Genomic DNA, 20,812 nt, shown 5'->3' with positions numbered 1-20,812 from the left:
CCAGTCCATTCATTTTGTCTTGGCCAAAGCAAGTTCAACATCATTAGAGAAGTAAAAGAAATGCCATCCACAGAGTGGGAGGAGCCATGGCAAGGAAGATGAATGAAGGGGGTGGGGAGAAAGTAGACAAATGTGTGCTGGGATGCCGTAACTGGTTTTAGGTTCATTATGCCATTTAATCTCCAAAAAGAGCTATGAGGTACACACTGCTCCCCCATGTCATCAATAAGGCAACTGAGGCTCAGAGAGGCTCAAAAACGTACTCAAATTACCATAGCTAGAAAGAGGTGGGGCTACAATGTGTGCCCAGGTTTAGCAGGCTCTAAAGCAATGTGGCCCCTAGATGTGAAGTTAGCCCCACTGCAAAACAGGATTAAACATAAGAATGCCCAATTTGTAAAATTGTTACATGAGTAATTGAAAAAACTTAAATTACCTGGCCCAGTGAATGTCGTACTCTGCATACTCAGCACATAGAATTGCCTTTTTGTCCCCTTTTCATTTCAATTCTAACTCTTGTTGCTGAACTTGTGGAAACTTTTTTCAGGATCTGATGCTTGTAGCCTTGTTAAGTCTATAATGCTCAACCTCAAAGACCCCAACAGGCTCCGTGCTAAAATTCTCTCTGAAGTCAAACTATCTTCAGTGGATTTGTAAAACTCTTGGGAAGACCCCCCCCCCTTTCTCAGTATTTCTCTTAGCTGCTAAATTATTTATGTCCCTTGATAGATGCTGGTCAGCCTCCTCCTGAGGAAGTGGATTTGCAAATGAAGCCTAAACTTGTTTCTTTGATACTTCAGTGTAGTAGTAACAGGCAAGCAGACGGCAGGGGAAGGTTGCCACATGACCCCTGAGGCACCGCGCCCAGAAGGATGGCTCAGAATGTGCTCAACAATGTTCAGAGCAGGTTGTGGAGATTGTGTCTCTGAAATCCAGGGAGTTTTCCTTTTGAGGGGATGGAGTGAGAGGAGAGAAGGAAGAAACATGTAATGAGTACCTACTATGTGCCACTTTAGCAATGTAATTCTATTTGATTCTCCCAGAAACTAGGTGTGGGTTATCTTCATTTTACAGACAAGAAAATTGAGGCTCAGAGAAGTACGATAACTTGAGCATTTAAAAGATAAGTGTTATAGAGATGGATATGGTAAAAAACAAAATGAAAGTTCATTTGGAATGAGTCCAGGGTCGGTGTTGCTTTCCACTGTGCAGAGACCCTGGCTCCTCTTACACCACGTTCAAATCAACCTTAGCCCATGGTCCAAGATGACTGCCTGGAAAAAGAAGAATCATTTTAGAAGAAGTAATGACATTTTTTATATCCACCTGACCATATCTTGGTCACACGGCCATTCTGAGCTAGAGAAGAGGCTGTGACATGTGACAACACACCCACAGAAAAGCTAGGACTCTATTTCTAAGGATGAAGAGAGAAACAGATACTTGGTACATCAGCAACTTCCATTACAAGGAATACTGAGGACCTCAACCTTCCTCATAAGAAATGCTGTTGCTACAGAAATCTCCATTGGGCTGAATGTGCCCCATGGACAATCATAATAGGAAGAGTTTGGTTCTATAGGTTCTTCCTGTGAGCCAGGCACCATACCACATGCCTCACAACATTACCTCATTTAACCCTTCAGTTACTTTATAAAACAGAAACTTTACTCTTCCCATTGTACAAATGATGAAACTGAGGCCCAATAAGATTACATAGCATGCAAGGCCACAGCTAGCAGACAGCATCTGTACGCATACGTCTATATGTGTGACATCCTTACAGGGGCAAATGGGATCTACACTCACGTGGCACAGCATCCTTCTTCAAGACAATGGTAAACACCTGGGAGTGTGGATCGGGCCAGGCACTGTGCTAGGTGCACAAGGAGCTACAAAAACGTGTGCTGAATTCCCTATTCTTTTTTTTTTTTTTTTAGAGAGAGAGAGAGCGAGAGAATTTTAATATTTATTTTTTAGTTCTTGGCAGACACAACATCTTTGTTTGTATGTGGTGCAGAGGATCGAACCCGGGCCACACGCATGCCAGGCAAGCGCGCTACCGCTTGAGCCACATCCACAGCCCCTGAATTCCCTACTCTTAGAAAGCTTTCACTCTAATTCAACTTCTTGTGCCTAAATGTCCATAATATGACATGAAAGAGCCATAACCATTTTTTCCAATTGGTCCAAAATGTCCTGAGAAGACAGATGAATGGGATAACTTTCTGTATCTGCAGGGAGCTGCTATGGTTTGAATGTTTGTCTCTCCAAAATTTAAGATGAAACTTGATCCCCAATGTGGTAACGTTAATAGGGAGTTAATTAGGAGATGAGGGCTCCACTCTCCTGAGTGGGATATGGACCCTTATAAAAGGATTTGAGGGAGTTTGTTTGGCCCTTTCTGCCCTTCCACCCATGTGAGGGCATGTTTTCCCTTCTGCCACATAGGACAAAGCAACAAGGCACTATCTTGGAAGTAATGAACAACCCTTACCAGACACCAAATCTGCTAGCACCTTGATCTTGGACTCTTAGCCTCCAGAACTTTAAATAAATTTCTATTATTTAAAAATTACCCATCTGTGGTATTTTGTTATAGCATCACAGACTAAAACAGGAGATAAGAAATGCCTTATGAAGGAAGTGAAATTCCTTATATCTTTTCTCAATTATTTAAAATAAAACTCATTTGCCTGGAATTATACCATTTTTTTTTATCTTCTCCTTTCTTTTGAACTCTTTTCATTGGCCTTTCTCTCATCTCAGTCTTCCCCCCTACTCCCACTCCCACTTTGGTCTTGTTTGCCCATCTAGCCATCTACTCCCTCTGTCCTTCTTCTCTTATGATCACCCCTTCCCTAAATTCCGTTTTTTCTTAACCACAGCAGCCTGGATTCTGATCCTACAATAGACTAAGTACTACCAAATACTCTGGCTTTTTGCCAACCCACAATTAAGTGTCTCAAATCTTTTCTCTCTGGATAGGATAGGTTAGGATAGGATAGGAGGTAGTGTTCATTATATAGGCATTGGATAGAAGATATTCCTGTGCATTACCTTATTTATCTCTCAGTTCAATCCTAGAAGGTTGATTCTACTGTTACTCCCATTTTAAAGACAAAGAACTGGGCTCCACAAAGTTTGAATCACCTCCCTAAAATCTCCAGCTAGGAGGCAAAGAAGCTGGTACTTCAACTCTGTAACCCAAGCTCTTAATCATTTCTCCTACAAAAAGCAAGAAACAATAATTTATGCTAGGAGTATAGGAGTGGGCCAAGAATTAGAGTCAGGGTCTCAAGAAACATGGTAGAGAATTGAAATCACTTCTATGAGGACAAAGGAATAGGGAATTTTAGAACAGGTTGCCTATAAGGTTGGCCCTCAGTTAGCATCTGGGAAATTATTCAATTTCCAGAGGAATCCCACTACTTAAACTAACAAGGGTTGCTCATTATGCCTAAAATGTGCAAAAAAACATGGTTTGTGCTAAGCACCTGCTTTCCTTCTGGGAGTTTGGAAATTGGACACATGCCAAGAAGAGGTTGCCTGGCTGAGGATCCTCCAGTAAAAACCCTGGGTGCTAAGTCTTTGACAAGTTTCCTGTGTTGTCATACTGTGGGGTGGTCAGCACCCTGCCGTGGTAGGTTCCTGCTCAGGAGGTGTGAGCTGCTTGGGAAATAAAAAGTCTGAAATAATTAACTAAGAAGTAGAGACAGAGCCAGAAATTAGTTAAAAGCAGAGCCCCTGATAGGTCTTCCAGTCCTGATTCTTTATTTAAAGGGGAGTACATCAAAGGCACAGATAAGGTTTCAGTGGGAGGATTCTTTCTTCTGGGTGTGGCAGGGGTCTTGGAATAAACAGGTTGATTGGCATTTTGGCAAGCCACACCCATCTCTAAGAGGCTGTGTGGCTCCAGTGGGCCGCCCCATCTCTGATGCTGTGCTGAACTTGTGGTGGAGCTGGGTAGGAAGCAACATGAACCCGGCATTCTCAAACCAGCAGGGTTGCTGCTAGGAGTTCCCAGTATCAGGCTTTCCTGCCTAATGGCTTCAACATCGTTTTAGTTCACGCACAGTTCACATATGGGTCATGGATGGCTTCTGGCACTGTTGCAACTCCTTCATAGGTGAATTAACTCCATTGAAAGGGAAGTTTACTATTATAGGGCAGACGTCTCAGAAAATGTACCAAGTCCATTTTGTCCAAATCAGAGAGACACTTTATTTAGCCAGCCTGCCCAGAGACTGCTCCCCCAGAACACTTAACTGCAAGGAACAACACCTAGCCTGAGCATTTCAGGGTCTTTAAAGGCAAAACCCGCAAAAACCACATCCAGGTTGGCGAAGCAGCAAGCAAGCAGAGGTACAGAATTTAAATTGAGCAGTTAGCGAAACAATGTAATGGGTACATTGGTATTTCCCACAAGACTTTCCAGGTTGGCATAGCAGCAAGCAAGCAGAAGGGAAGTGGGTCTCAAAATGACTCTACTTGAGTACAAGTTAAAGAATTGTTACTAACGTCTAGACAATCAATCTCTTCAGGGTACATAGCCCAAGAAAAATGGGAACCAAAGATAGAACAATTTTACATTGTATAAGAATTGCCATTTTGTGTTGCCAAACATGCTATGATAAGCAACTGTTGATAGGTACAGAGCTGGAGTGTTCCCATGGGGGAAGCATTTCTTACATGACATGGAGTCTCAGGGTAAAATGGAGCCTGTTTGCATTGCCCATATGGCCAGGCCCATAACACTTACCCCTGGCTTGCCGTCCAGATTCCACTCCATGCAGTCTTACCCTTAGCTGATTTTGCTTTGTGCCCTTTGCTATAATAAATCATAGCCATATATATGACTACATGCTGAATCTTGTGATTCCTCTAGTGAGTCACAAATCCTAGGGTAGTCTTGTGGACCGCCAACATATTGGGGTAACTAACAGATGTGGTAACAGATAACAGCAAGTCAGAGTCTCAGCATGGTAATTTATATCTGGTTCAGGTCCTCCCAGTAGAGGGCAGCCCTACTGAGTATTCAGGGCTCAGATGCCTTCCATCTTGAATTTAATCTTCCTCTAAGTCCTCTCCATTGTCTGCAGATAGGTAAAGAGGCTGTGTGAAGGATACATACCCTTCTTAACCTTAATGTCTGTGTTGACCCCAAGATAACACGCATTACTCCATCCACCTGAATTCAATTGGCAACTGCTAGGCTATGGTCCTGCTTAATGCAGGGGGCTAGGAATGTGGTTTCTGCTCAGTGTCTGAGCCCTGCAGCAAATATGATAACTTGCAACAATCCCATTATAGATACTTAATATGAACATACTGTGCATTCAATTTCATATCAAGTATTATGGAGCAACATGCAGAAGTGCTATTGTTCTTACCTAAGCAGCAACTGACATACAAAATGGGATTGACCACCCAAATGAAGAAGGGGGAAGGCTTGCTTTTTCCAGTAACTCTTCTCTCCTACCAGACTTTTCCTCTGTGTTTCCATAGTAACTGGTGCTGAATCCTCTCAGAGCATTTATAAGAAAGCATTTAAACTTTCCATTTTCTAGTCTGTCTCACTGAATTGTATTTTTAAAAATATTTTTAGTTATATATGGACACAATACCTTTATTTTATTTATTTATTTTTATGTGGTACTGAAGATTGAATCCAGTGCCTCACACACGCTAGGCATGCACTCTACCACTGAGCCACAACTCCAGTCCTGAATTGTATTTTTAAAAATTTCTTTATTTGTAGATGGACACAATAACTTTGTTTTGTTTACTTATTTTTTATGTGGTGCTGAGGATCGAACCCAGTGCCTCACATATGTGAGGCAAGCACTTTACCACTGAGCCACAACCAAAACCCTGAATTGTATTTTTGAGGTCACAAATCTAATTGTCTTATTGAGCAGCAATTACCTCCAGTGACCAGCACAGAACTTGGCCCATTCAAGATGTACGGTGAATTCATGAATAAATAAATGACTGAATGAGGCAGCAAGATGCAGTGAGATCCTGTGTGGTGGGCATGTGCTTCGGGTTAATCACACCTTCTTATTTTCTCTGAAACTGCAATTCTCATTCTTAGAACAGGAAGAAAAACACTAAATTACAGAGTTGCCATAGGAATTTTCTGAAATCATGAGTGGATATATGGTTTCTGTCCCTGTACAAGGCACATGATAGATTCTATAAAAATGGTATTTATTATTAATACAAATTATAACCAACATGGTACCAAATTCAACATTTACTTAGCTCCAGACACGCTCTTGGATGGTAATCACTAGGAAGCCATAGAAAACACCAGAAGTTGGCTGAATTCTGTGCACAGAGTGATGCAGAGGAGTTCTAGAGACGAAACTTTATTTCATCGTGGTGTCTTCCTGGGAGGGCAAAGAAGCTAGTTTCCCTGGTCCCTGCATGGAAGGGATAATAATTACATTATTGTGTCTTCCCAATAATTCATGATTCTTTATCTGGTGCTTATTCTCCCAAGGCCCCACAAGATGCCAAGCTCATCTTACACCTTGAAAGTTTCAAGATGGAGTTCGGATTCCTTCATCTACCCTTTTCCTTCCCCATTTAAATCTTTTTGGAGTGTCCACCTTGAGCTGGGCATTGGGGACCAAGAGTGATGAACAGAGAAGACCAAGCTCCTCTCTCATGGAGCTTACATTCTGTTGTGGAAGACACACAATAAACCAAGAGCTACATCACATGGAGACAATGGAAAATAAGACATTAGGCTGTTGCCTGGATGTATGTTACTCTTCCTTCAAGCTCTGCAGTCTCGAAATAAAGTATTGTTAAATCTATAACACATGTCACCTCTAGTGGTGCTCTTTGGTCTTCTTAAATATTCATTTTATACATGCAGGTGTGCTTCGGGTTAATCACACCTTCTTATTTATGACCTTTTACTGAACTTCTCTGAATATTTAAGAATATTCATTTTATACATGCGCACGCGCGCACACACACGTGCATGCACAGCTTTCTCTCATTGACTATTTCTGATTGATCTGTTCTCTATGTTATAAATGCCTAAATTCCTGTGCATCACTTTCAACTTTTTAAGAAAGTAACAGAAAAATTTTTGGTTTTTTTTTCCAAACTACATGTTGGAGAATCCCCAGTGCAAATGCTATCCTCCTCTGCTTGAAGAGGGGGGTTCTCACCTGCTCAGGGCCACGAGAACACAGTGTGAAAACTGTGGATGAGACACTGGTAGGAATCTGACCATGACATTATAGTCTAGTTCAGTAGACAGGCTCATGAATAAGGAAACACCAGCCACCAACCAAGGCTAAAGGTAAATCAATGTGAATGACTGTGGCACAGGACAGCATTTTAAATACCCAAGGGAACCAATGTACACTCTTGCTGTGGTGCCTTCTCCACTGGGATGTCTAGAGGCATATCAAATTTAATACATCCAAAGAGAATCCTTGATTTTCTTCTCCATATCTATTCCACCTAGTCTTTCCCATCTCAGTAAACAGCTACCTGTTGCTGAGGCCAACATCCTGGGAATCATCCTGGATCCTGGGCTTCCCGCTGTGTTCCTGGGTTCCTTCATCCCACTCTCCACACAGCAGATAGTACTTTTCCCCTTTTGTTTTAGAAGTAGAAAGGGCCAACATCCTTGTCTGGTTCCTGGTCTGGGAAAAGTCTTTCGATGAGGGGGTAGAAGTGTGATGCCAACAGGATTTTTCACAGATACGTTTTGTCAGGCTCAGGAGGGTCCCTCCATGTGGAGTTTTCTCCAATCTTCTTCCTGCACCTGTGGAGAATACTGTGGGCTGGGTTTCCTAAGGTGTTGTTGGTGTTTTGAATTCCTAAGTGTTCCTTTGGAACAAAGAAGATCACATCACCCCTCTGCTTTAAAACTCCCCTAGATTCCTGCGTCCTCTCAATGTCCCCTGTGGATTTCCCTCTCAGAGAACTTCGCTTCCACCACCTCCCTGTGCCACTTCCCGGCTCTCTGCAGTTTTCAATAAGCGGCCGCCACCCAAACCTTCCCAGGCCCTGCTTGTGCCATTCTACCTCAGTCCCCAGTGTGGAGGAACAGCGTCTCTGGTCACAGCCGCCCTCCCACACACCCAGCTCCCTTGTCCTAACTGGGCTCTGCTGATTTGCTTGCAGGTCATTTATGCCCTCAACACCCGCCAGGATGAGGCGGAGGCGAGCCTGGAGGCGCTGCGGGAAGCGCACCAGGAGGAGCTGGAGGGCGCGGTGGCCCAGACCAAGGCGAGGGTCCTGCAGGAACAGGGCAGGAACAGCGACGACGAGGAGGCCCTTCTGCAGCGCATCCAGGCCCTGGAGAGCGCTCTGGAGCTGCAGAAGAGGCTGACTCAGGAGGCGCAGGCCGAGTCGGCCACGTGCAGGGTGGAGACCCGAGAGCGGCAGCTGCGGGTGGAGGCCGAGCACGCCGAGCGCGTCCTGTCGCTGTCCAAGGAGATGCTGGAGCTCAAGGCCGACTACGAGAAGCGGCTCCGGCACCTGACGAGCCACGAGGGTCCCCAGTGGAGCCGGCGATCCCAGGAGAGCCCCGAGGCCAAGGCCGAGCCCGGCCCGGACGCCGAGATGCAGGAGGTGCTGCTGGAGGTGGAGCGGCTGCGAGCGGAGAACCAGCAGCTGAGCCAGGACTACGCGCGCAAGGCCGAGGAGCTGCAGGCCACCTACGAGCGGGAGAACGAGGCCATCCGCCAGGCCATGCAGCAGTCGGTGAGCGAGGCCCTGTGGCAGTGGCAGGAGAAGGAGGCCGACCTCCGCAAGAACTTCCAGGTCCAGGAGTCGGCCCTGCAGGCCCAGGTCAGGAAGCTGGAAGGGGACCTGGAGCACAGGGGTCGCAAGATCAGTGACCTGAAGAAGTATGCCCAGAAGCTGAAGGAAAGGATTCAGGTAAAGTGGCCTCTCTTCATACCTCCCCCAGGGCTAATAGGCTGCCGATTTTGTACACCTACTGTGTGTAAGGCACTGTGCTGGGTACTTGATTTCTACCAAAGTGAGCACTGTTATCTCTATCAAGTTCATTATTTATTAAACACCTATGGGTGATGGGCCCAGGGCTATGGGAGGAGGATGCATGATGAGCAAGACTTAGTCCTTCAGCTCTGAGAACTTAAAGACTTTCAGGTTACAGATGAAGAAAACAAGACTGAAATTGAGAAGCTTAAAGACTGGCCTCCCTGAACATGCAGTGAATGTTTTTGAACTCAGGACAACCTAACTCTAAAGCCTGGGTTTATTCTATAACAACGTGAGTCTCCTAAAATCCTCAGTACATTTGTGTTCCATTGATGAGTCAGCTGGTGAGCCCTACAAAAGCGCAGAGCCCCATTTTTAAGAAGTAGCAGTCACTAATATTTCTAATACTTCCTGAGCATTTTCTTCTGTACCAGACGCTTAATCTCATTTAATCCTTACTAGAAAAAGATTAATTAACAGCCAGTCAGAGGATGAGTAGGCATTTGATGAACCCTAAGCCACTAATTCCAGAGACTCAGGGCTCCTGCATGCACTTACCCACCTTTCAGATCTGATGACCGTCCTGCACCCAGAGCGCGTCTTTATACAGAACTGAGACCCATACTGTCTGTTTAGGACCTGGATGTGCAGCTGAGGGAGGCTCGCCAGGAGAACTCAGAGCTGAAGAGCACTGCAAAAAAACTTGGGGAGAAGCTGACAGTTGCCAAAGACAGACTGATGCTACAGGAGTGTCATGTGCCACAGAAAACTGGTGAGATGCCCTGGAACAAGTTCCTTAAAGATTGGCAGTTAACTACCAGGTCAGCCTGGTTCTTCTGGCAGCTGTGACACTGCTGAGGGAGCAGGGGGGGAGGGGCAGGGCTGTTTCATCTGGCTTTTCAGGTGGGTGAGTCTACTCCCTGCAGGGCATAGGTGACACCTAGAGTTAGGCTGAGCTGACACCTAGAGCTGCTTCACCTGGAGCTGGCACAAGCCAGACACCTAAAAGTTGTGATGTGAAAAGACCCTTTGCCTCCAAATAGTTCCCCATCTGACCCATCTGAGTGCCTGCCCTTCTTGGAGCAGGCTTCCCCCTCCATGTTTAGACAGGACTTTTGTACTTTGAACATAATTTCATACAATTACATTATTGTGTCTTCCCAATAACTTTGTAAAATAAGTTTCCATTCTTTAATATTGCAGATGAAAAAAAATGAGGCTCAGAAAGGATAAGTAGCTAGTTCAAGGTCAGCCAAATGTTTGATAATAAAGCAGGTGTGTGTAGCTAAGAATATTTGACTCCAAGTGCCTTTCATTAGGCTCTCTCACCAAAAAGTTCCTGAATACCTGCAGCTTGACCAGCTTGATAACAGGCACAAAACATGGGCTCTGCCTTCAGGAGCTTATGGGAATGTTACACCACAGCCCATGGCATCAGGGACGTGACCCAGGGAGCAGGGGAATAAGGTGTCTGAATAGAAGAAATTACCGAAGGCTGAAATGTGAGAAGGAAGATACACAAGTTAGAACCAGAAGAGTGCTGAAGGTTTAGAACAGAGATGCTCAAATATAGGGCATGAGCACCTCAGGTAACAGGTGAAGGAAAAGTTAGCAGTTGTTTTTATAATTTTTTTTTTCTCATCCTTTAAGTTCTCATTGAATGTACCTATGTTGGGGAACATGCTCAATATTTTTAACTAATAAAAAGTGCAATAAAATCAGATTACTCATTTAGGAAGGGAAAGCATAGCAATTAATTAAGCTCAGCATGCTTCTTGAGCAAAGGTGAGAATCACTGGGTTTATGAGCAGAGCACGGAGCAAGGATTAAGTAGAGGAGTAGTCACCAAAATGGTTGAATAGCAGAATGCGGGACCTGTCCTGGACACAAGGGTAAAGTCCAGAGCATTCCAGATGATGTTGAAACTCATGCTTGCAGATGACATGAAGCCTGAGAATGAAGTTCTGGGGGAAGTGAATGACTTGGAGGTCCACAGTCTACACCCTCAGCAGGATCAAAACTGTCCCAAGGAATGTCCCCACACCAAAGGAAGCACAGATACACAGGTAGTGTCTGAACCCCACTGGAGGGGAAAGTCACAGGAGGGTTTGCTGGCATGAATTTCAGGTAGAAGTCTTTCCCCAACCACATGGAATCATCACATCCATGATTTCAAGAGTAGAAGAAAAAGAATGGAGTTTTAGCCAACTTTCTGTCAACCCCTTGTCATTTGGAAGTAGGACACTGGGACATGTAGTAGCATTTTCCCAGCTTTTATGCCAGCTTCTGGGAAACTGAAAATTGTTTAGGATTCTACTCCATATTCCCGATCAAAACAAACAAGCATTCTTTAGAAGCTGCTGTAGTATGGACTGGAACATCTAATCCCATTTGCAAACGATACACCCTTCCAAAGAGGCCCTCTTCAATATTGACAAAGTGAAGTCTGATTTTTATATCTAGTTTTGTAAAATTTATTCCCTTTCTGATATATGCATATTTAAATGTTGCAAGAGTTGCATGAAAGAGAAATGATAATTCCCTGGATAATTGCGCAAACTCCCATTTCTTTCAATAGACCAAGAGAGAGGCAAGTGTTGAGACAGAATATGTGAAGCAACGATATGAAGAGGACCTTCGTAAAATCAAACATCAGACTGAAGAGGAGAAGAAACACCTCAAAGACCAGCTGGTGAAGCGCCTGGAAGACATGGTGAAGAAGCACACGGTGGAAATCAAAGCTGTTCGATCGTCCGTGGAGGCTGAAAGAAAGAAGCTGCAGAAGGTGAGACCCTCTTCCACAGCTGTAAATCCCCATCTTTCCCTTTCTTACACCTCCTTCCTTTCCTCTTGAGTTTCTTCTTTCCTTGCCCAAACATTGACTGAGCTCCTGCTGTGTGCACCCTAAGCACACAGGTGAAATACACAGACTCTGCCCGCAGGGAGGTCAGGGTCTTTGGCCTGACCAGGAGATGCCCCTGAGACTGTGAGACAGTGGGACCTGGAGTTAATGACATGGGATGCACTTGTTTCCAGTGAGCATTGAATTTAGGGGAATTCATCTTTGCTCACCCAGAAAAAAACAGAAATTCCAATAACCAAAATTCAGGCCTCAAAGGCTACCTAGATCTAAATCCCCACCCAGCCACCCAAGGAGAGCTACTTAATCTGGGCCCTTCCAGAGGGAAATTCTACATGCCTGAATTTTCTCATCTGTGAGATGGATGATGATAATAACAACATCTTACAGTACTTTGGGGAATAAATGAGAGGATTTATTTGAAAAAGTGCAGCATCTCCCAGTGCCTGGGTCGTGATGGGTCCTGTGAGGGAAGACAGGCTCTGCGGCTCCACCTCCCTCCTCAGCAGAGGCAGCTTTCTGCAGAGAAGGCTTGTGAAGCCTCATCTCTCCTGTTTGCCAGGAAAAGCAACAACATATGTGGAGATTTTAGGAAGAGAACGAAGTGTAGATCAACATATTATGAATGTGGGTGTATGCTTGTTTAACGCTTCTGAGAAAACCTCTTTATAAGCCAAGAAGGTACAGTTCCAGCACCAAGTGTACACTGAGATATAGTCTGTATCTCTGTGGGATGCAGTTTTTTGTGGTAGCTAGGAGTAGTAAAGTACATAACACATATGAACTGAATAAATATATGATCTCATGAAAGACCCAGCCTACTCCTGGGCCTAAATCTTTTCTCTTCCACAAGCTGTGTAAATATGAACAGGTCACTTAATCTCTGTGAGAGCTGAACTCTAAAACAATGATAAATACTTTAAGGGTTTGTTATGCAGATTAAATATTATATTACTTATGAACCCTTAGCTCAGTATACAATATGTATGAAAGCTCAATAGCTATTCTTAATTATTATGTGCTTTGGGTAACGTCATGTAAAATAAAAATATTGCCTAATACCCATTATGCTTTCTACATAATACTTAAACACACTGAATTCTTCTAGCAATATTATAAAAGTGGTGCTCATGTTCCCATTTTAGAAGTGAAGAAATTGAGATTTAAAGATGTGATGTATTAGGTCACACAGATATTGAGTGTTGGAGCTACGATTCAAACCTGGCGATTCTAACCTGACAGAGCCCTTGGTCCCCAAGCCTTGGGAAGGGTAGACAACTGTATTAGAAGCATTTTTCTTCCTGTGAGGTGTGACCAGTTGCACAACTCCCTTCTTCAGAGTCTAGCGCTTTTCCATCCTGAGTCACAGTTGGCAGGAAGGACAGTTGCTCTTCCAGATTACAGGTTGCTCTAGTAACCTGAGGGCCAAATCTGACACTGATTGTATAAAACTCAATGGGTTTTGTTTTGTTTTGTTTCTGCTCAAGTGTCTTTGAACTTGTGTGTTTATAGTTTTCGTGCAGTTTGGAGATTTGGCCTCATTTCTCCATTTTTTCTGCTCTGCTCTCTTCTGATATTGTCCCACAAGTCTCAAAGCCCTATCTATTTTCAGATTCCTTCTCTCTCTGTGCTTCAATTTGATAGTTTCTATTGCACTGTCTTCAAGTTTACTCATGTTGTTTTCTGTATCATCTACTCTTTTTTAAGCTAATTCAGTACATTTTTCACATCAGATATCATGTATTTCAGCTCTAGAAATTCCTTTCTGTTCTTATGTACAATTTTCTTTGTCTTCTCATTATGTTTACTTTTTAAAAATATTTATTTTTTAGTTTTTTAAGTGGACACAATACATTTATTTTACATTTATGTGGTGTGGAGGATCGAACTCAGTGCCTCAAGCATGCTAGGCGAGCACTCTATCACTAAGCCACAACCCCAACCCCATAACGTTTATTTTTTTTTAAATCTTGAGCGTATTTATAATTGCTCTTTTAAGTCCTCATTTTTATAATTTTGAATCTTTTTCTATTGCTGATTTTTCTTCTGATTATAGTCACATTCACTGCTTTGCATGTTTAGTAATCTTTCATCGAATGCTGGTCATTGAAATGTTAATCTGTATTTTGTGGTCAGCCTTTTGTATTGAATTTCATTTTGACTAGCAGTTAAATTACTTGTGAAACATCTTTTTAGACTTATCTTTTATCATGGAGAATATATATATATATATATATATATATATATATATATATATACACACACACACACACACACACATACATATACATACACGTATATATCATAAAAGTTAGCATTTCTAGACTTATTTTTAAGCTTAAGAGAAATCTAGAGCAGCATTTGCTCTAGTGGCTAAATAAGCCTTGCTACATGTGTTGGTCAGGATTAATGTTGGTGTTATTGCTAATGATTGATTCTGAGTGACATTTGAGACTATGTACTGGCTGCATGCATCACAAACTTTAAATACATTATGAACAAATACTTTTTCTTCTTGAAAAAGATTAGCATGTTTTCCCTTTAAACCCCATCTGAGGTCTCTGCTTGTAATTTTCTCTGATGGCTCATTTGTTGTTCCCTTAAAATTTGCTAAGGTTTGGATGTAATTTGAATGTGTTTCCCATATGCTGGACACTTGGTCCTCAGTGCAGCAGTGGTATTGTGAGGTGGTGGTGACTCTTGGTGGTAGAGCCTCATGCAAGGTGATTGGGTAATTGGGGGTACTACTCTTAGAAGGAATTAAAGTAGTTCTCATAGGTCCTCACAACAGGGTTATTAGAGTAACTGGCCCTTCCCCACTCTCTGGCTTCCTCCTTGCCATATGATATCTCCCTCTTGCACATGATCTCACCATGATGTGATGTAGCCAGAGGACAAATCAACATGGCAGCCTGATCTTGGACTTTCAGACTCCAAAACTGTGAGCTAAGTAAATGTTTTTTCTTTATACATTACCTGGTGTGTTAGTTAGCTTTCAGTTACTATAACACAATACTTGAGATACTTAATTTATATTGTAAAGAAGAAATGTTTATTTTGGCTCATGGTTTGGGAGGTTCCAGTCTAAGAACAGGTAAACCCATTGTTTTGGGCCTCTGTCGAGGTGCTGATGGTGATGACCAGAAATATGTGGTAGGGAAGATTGCTCACCTCACCACCAGGAAGCAAAAGAAAAGAAGTCAGGGTCCCACAATCCCCTTTGAGGGCATGCCTCCAGGAACCTGAACACTGCCTTAGGTCTCCACTAGGCCCCTTCTCTTGAGGGTTCTGCCACCTCCCAACAGCATCACCCTAGGAGCCAAGCCTTTACCACATGTGCCTTGGGGAACATTCAACATTCCAACTGCAGCACCTAGCCTCAGATGTTCCATTATAGCAAGGGAAAACAGGTTAATACAGAAAATTGGTACTGATAAGTGGGGCTGTTGCTAAAATGAATACCTGAAAATGTGGATGTGGCTTTGGAGCTAGTTAGTGGTAAGACACTGGAAGAATTTGGAGAGGCAGCTAGAAATTGTTTAGAACCCTGTAAATGGAGCATAATGGCTGTTTGTGGGGAAGGTTCAGAAGAAGACCAGATGACTAGGGAAGAGCTAGAATATTTAGCATTGGATAAGTGGTCATAACAGATTGCTGATGGAAATGAGGAATATTCCTTTGGAAATTGAAGTGAAAGTCTCTCTTGTCACATCATTGCAAAGAATTTGACAGAACTGTGTCCACACCCAGGAACTTTATTGGCAGCCAGATTTAAAAGTGATGAAGTGGGATTTCTGGCAGAGGAATTATCTAAATAACAAAGCATTGATGCTGCTGCTTGGTTACTTTGAACTGCGGGCATCAGGAGCAAGGGCGTGACCAGAAGGAGGAAGGTGAAATTCAAAGGGAAGCAGAATGAAAATATATGAAAACTTTGCAGCTTTGCTAGGGAACGAACAAAGAAAAAACAGGTAAGGGAGAGGCCCTGCATCTGCTTGCTGAGGGATTAGCATAGATAGAAGGGAGCCACCCAGCTGCTCCTCATCAGGACAATGGGAAGGAGGACTGGAGGGCATCTGACACGTCTGTCAGGCTACCTCTTCCATCACAGCCAAGAAGCCTAGAAGGGCAGAACTGACTCAGTGAACAGGCCAGGGGAGCTTTCCATGGCTTGCTGCCCAGGCCCCCCTCGGGATTCTGCTCCCTGCTTTCCAACAAAGCACTCCTTGGCCACTCCAGCTGTGGTGTAGGCACAGCTGGTGCCACTACTCTGAAGGGATCCCAGGTGCAGACCCTGGTGTCCACAAGGTGCTGATCCTGAATGTGCGCAGGATCAAGAGCTACGCTGTGACAGCTTCTTGAGATGCTGAGATTTCAAAGGAAAGTCTGTGCAGGCGCGGAGCCATTGCAGAGATTCTCCACTAGAATGTCCCGTGGAGCATGGGAGTGGAACCGCTGCTTTTGAGATCCAGGAAGGTATAGCCACCAGCAGTGTGCAATGGCAGCCTTGAGAAGCCACATGTTTACACCACAGAGCAGCCACTTGCTCTGCAAGCAGCAAAGCCACGGGGCAGAGCTGCCTCACGTGGCCTCCTCTTCCACCTGGTGTACACAGAATGCCAGACTTGGAGCTTTAAGATAATGTCTGGGGACTGGGGCTGGGGCTCAGTGGTGGAGCACTTGCCTAGCATTTGTGAGGCACTGGGTTTGATTCTCAGCACTGCTTATAAATAAATAAAATAAAGGTCCATTGACAACTAAAAATTATTTTTTTAAAAAAATAGATGCAATATCTACCCTGATAGATTTTGCACTTGCTATAGGCCCATTAATTCTTTCGACTTGCCTATTCCTCCCTTTTGAATGGGTATGTATATCCTGTGCCTATCCCTCTGTGATATAATGGAAGTAGATGATTCGTTCAGATTTTACAGACTCACAGCAGGAGTTTGCTTTGAGTCACAGTTGAGAATTTGGACCTTAGAGCCAATGCTGGAATAAGACTTTGGAATTATTTGGATAGAGTGTATTTTGTATGTGAGAAGGAAATGAGTTTGGGGAGCCAGGGATGGAGTGCTATGATTTGAATACGGTTTGCTCCCTCCAGAAATTTGGTTGGCATTAATCCCCATTGTGAGTGCAAGAAAGTCTATTTCCTGTGCCTATATGAGAGTTCAGTGCAAACAGGCTTTATGGAAATACTCTATAAATGCTGTAAATCAGAGGCTCATGTAGCCCTTTTCTCCAGGGTGCAGCAATTCATATCTTTGATAGCATTCATCTCTTTCCTTGACTTGGTGGTGGTTTTTTCTCTCCTCTGCAGTTGGAAGAGCATTAACACTTCCTGTTGAAATTCTCTTGCTCACTCTGAGCTGAACTGTACATGAACATGTTTTTTATTAGCCTGTGTTTTTCAGATGACTCAAAAATTTTGTTTTCTGACAGTAACCCACATGATTCTGCACCTAAAAGCAAAGCTTATTTATGACAAAAACTATTGCTAAAGTCAGTTATATCTGTTTGTAGGGGATGTTTTTTTTTTTCACTTTAGGTCTATTTGTCAAGGTAACTGTGACCTGGAAGTGTGCTGTGAGAAGATAGAAATAGCCATTCCTTTTCACCAAAAATCACCGTGGCAGAGTATTTTCATGTACTGTTACAATAGGCATGTCTTGGCAGAGTTAGTATCTGGATCAGGAAGCATCTTAAACCAAACTTTTGTTTAATACAAAGCTTTGGTAGATGAGAAGTAATTAATGAAATTTGCAGGGGAGGAGGAAGATAGTACCAGGGATTGAACTCAGGGGCACTTGACCACCGAGCCACATGCCCAGCCCTATTTTGTACTTTATTTAGAGACAGAGTCTCACTGAATTGCTTAGCACCTGGCTTTTGCAGAGACTGGCTTTTAACTCTCAATCCTCCTGCCTCAGCCTCCCAAGCTGCTGGGATTACAGGCAGGGACACCAAGCCTGGCTATTAATGAAATTTTTAAAAATCAGAATTTTTTGCTGGGAGGTTCTGATGGCTGCTTAAGTTATCTCAACTTGTTAGGTATCAAAGGATGATAGACATTGTTTTTATGAAATGAACTCCCCAAAACAAAAAGCTCTGCATAAGGGTTTCAGGTTTCCTTAAGAGACTATATGTGCCTTGGTGCTATACATCTCTATCACGTGACTTAATGATCTAATCGTGTGACTCAGGGACAGTGCTAAGGGCCACCCCAGGGTTATTGGCCTGGGCTAGGCTTCGCCCCACAGAAAGTGTAAAAATGTCGTTCAAATGATCAGCAGCACATTTTTTGGATATTCAAATCAGAATCCAGGGAAGCAAACATGACTTCTCTCTCACCCCTAACCTGTAATCAGTCTTCAAGTCTATGAATTCTGTCCTATTCTGATGGTCCTGGAGTATCTCCACATCCCTCTGTCCTCAATGGTTCCACACTGACCTAGTCAGCTGTCATCTCTTGATGGACCAGGTAATAACCTGTCTGTCTGCAGTTCTCTACTTCATGAAATCCAGTCTCCATTCCAGCAGAATCTTTTATTTTTTATTTATTTTTTAAAATATTTAATTGATTTTATTTTTTAAATGTATGACAGTGGAATGCATTACAATTCTTATTACACATATAGAGCACAATTTTTCATATCTCTGTAAATAAAGTATGTTGACACCAATTCGTGTCTTCATACATGTACTTTGGATAACACATTCCACCATTTTGCTACCCCCTGCCCCTTTCCTTCCCCTCCCACCCCTCTGCCCTATCTAGAGTTTGTCTGTTCCTCCCACAGCAGAATCTTTTGAAAACTCACCCTTGGTCTCGAGCGATTCAACTCCCTATCATTTCCACAGTGGAGTTCCAATTCCTTAACATGGTTTATAAGACCCCCCAGAGACAGGCTCCTATTGGCTTCTCCTGCCTCATTCCACACCTCTCCACTCCAGCCTTCATTCATTCCATGTTCTTTCCCTCTGGGCCTTTATTCATGGCTTTACCTTCCCACTCCCAAATTCACCTGTCTAGTACTTATTGACCTACTGATCTCAGTAATCTAATATTCCCAGTTTAAATATAAGTCTTTCTACAAGTCTTCCCTGTCCAGCCTAGTGCTGCTGGAGTCTCCTACATGGCACCCCTGCCCATCCATTAGCATAGTTCTTATCACACTGTCTTCATTTCTTAATCTATATAAGCTGTAATAGCAGTACTTAATTGCTGTTCACAGTGCATTTTTCACTGAGATGTGTTGTTCATGACTACATCCAGCAGTGTTTTGGAGCCAGGTAACAATGGATCATGAAAGGCAGTTGTCATATCTTGTCCCAACTTTGTGTTCAGTAAGGTCATTGTAGTAACTTGACATTGGCCACAGTAGGAGGACTCATACCATGAGAATCACCAAATGCAATGATTTGTTTTTATTTTTATTTGTTTAGAAAGCCAATTGTTAGTCATTTATCTGAACACACTGACCTTTCCCCTAGTACTTGGATAATGATGTACTTTGGATATGATGTCATTACATTCCACCATTTTGCTAACCCCCTGCATCATTGGCATATGGTAGCTATTCGGTTAATAGTGGTTAGCTGAATGAATAAATGACAGGTTTCCGTTTGATCCCGGAGCAGCCCCAGTTATACAGACCTTTGTCCACATTTTCCTGTATTTTGGCTCAAATGCCTTTCACCGCTATGAAACAGAACAGGGTTGCAATTCAAGCAGCTTCTTCGCCCTGCTTTGGGAAGCATCAGGGTCCTGCCTCTGGGAACCCTCTCAGCTTCTCTGAAATCAGAAAACCTTTCATTTGGGGATGCCTCTATCCTGGGTGCCACATTTTCCATAAGAAATCACGAAAGAAGCATAGCCAAGCAAGCCTTTCCCAAGTTCAAATCTTGACCTCTAAATTTACTTACTACATGACCTTGGGCAAGTCATTTACATCTCTAAGCTTCATTTTATATCTTTTATGATAAGCTTTAGTAGTAGAACCTAAAACGGGAGTTTTTCATAAAGGTTGAAGAGATAGATCATCTGTAAAGTGCCCACTAAATGTATGCATTCAGTAAATGTCAGCCACAATCACAATTATGATCTACCCTAAATTAGATCATAAAGGTCCATAATCAATTGGCAGCATAGAAGAGCTGCTGTCAGATACCGTAGCCTCAGATTCATAGGAAATGCTGGGGTGACCTCTTGTACTTTCTGTTATGTTCTCTCTCTAGCTCTTCTCCTCCAAACAGACGCTTTACTCCTGAATGTATAGCCAACCTAGAACTCTCCTCTTAACTGTACACCTGTATATCCAACTATCTACTTTGATATCTAGCAAATGTCTCAAACTGAACAAGAAAACCCTTTAGACTCTCCAAACCTTCTCCTTCTCTCTTGTTCTCCATCTTAGTCCATGGATACACCATTCTCCCCTTGCTCGAGTCAAAACCAGTGGTGTCCTCTTTGATGCTGTGTTAGCCAGCTTTGTATTACCATATCAAAATACCTCAGGTAGTCAACCTATAAAAAGAGAAGATTTATTTTTGGCTCATGGTGTTGAGGCTGTAGTGGGGCAGCACACCAAGGCAGGAGCACTTAGTGGAACCAAGCTGCTCGCCGCATAGCTGGAAGTGAGAGAGAGGAAGGGGAGGGCTAGGGTCCCACAATCCCTCTCAGGGCCATGTCCCCAGTGACCTAAGGACTTCCCACAGACCCCATCTCTTAAGTTTCCACCACCTCCCAATAAAGCCCAGCTGAGTACTAAGTCTTTAACCCGTGGGCCTTTGGGGAACATTCTTGGTACAAACTATGGCAGGTGCCTCTCTTTTCAGCAGGTCCTGTCACTCTACATTTCAAATCTACCCAGAGCTCTGCCACTGCCCACTACCCACACTGGGGCCATGGGTCCAGGCACCGCCAGCTGTCCCCTCAGTTATTACAGCAGCCTCCTTGTTGCCTTC

At 43.4% G+C, this 20,812-nt stretch overlaps 1 protein-coding gene across 2 annotated transcripts in view; it reads left to right on the top strand.

The window, feature by feature from the left end:
* Fam184b (family with sequence similarity 184 member B) overlaps positions 1–20,812 on the top strand; it is a 107,632-nt gene that overhangs the window by 43,397 nt on the left and 43,423 nt on the right. For both annotated transcript variants that reach the window (XM_048784259.1, XM_015481980.2), the window contains exons 2-5: positions 8,158–8,916; positions 9,619–9,754; positions 10,921–11,048; positions 11,561–11,767. In XM_048784259.1, the coding sequence (XP_048640216.1) occupies positions 8,158–8,916; positions 9,619–9,754; positions 10,921–11,048; positions 11,561–11,767 (1,230 nt within the window). The remainder of the gene's footprint in view (positions 1–8,157; positions 8,917–9,618; positions 9,755–10,920; positions 11,049–11,560; positions 11,768–20,812) is intronic.

Source organism: Marmota marmota, unplaced genomic scaffold (assembly GCF_001458135.2).
Source record: "Marmota marmota marmota unplaced genomic scaffold, marMar, whole genome shotgun sequence".
Taxonomy (NCBI): domain Eukaryota; kingdom Metazoa; phylum Chordata; class Mammalia; order Rodentia; family Sciuridae; genus Marmota; species Marmota marmota.
Note: the sequence above shows the minus strand (reverse complement) of the source record. Positions and strands in the feature narration are given on the sequence as shown.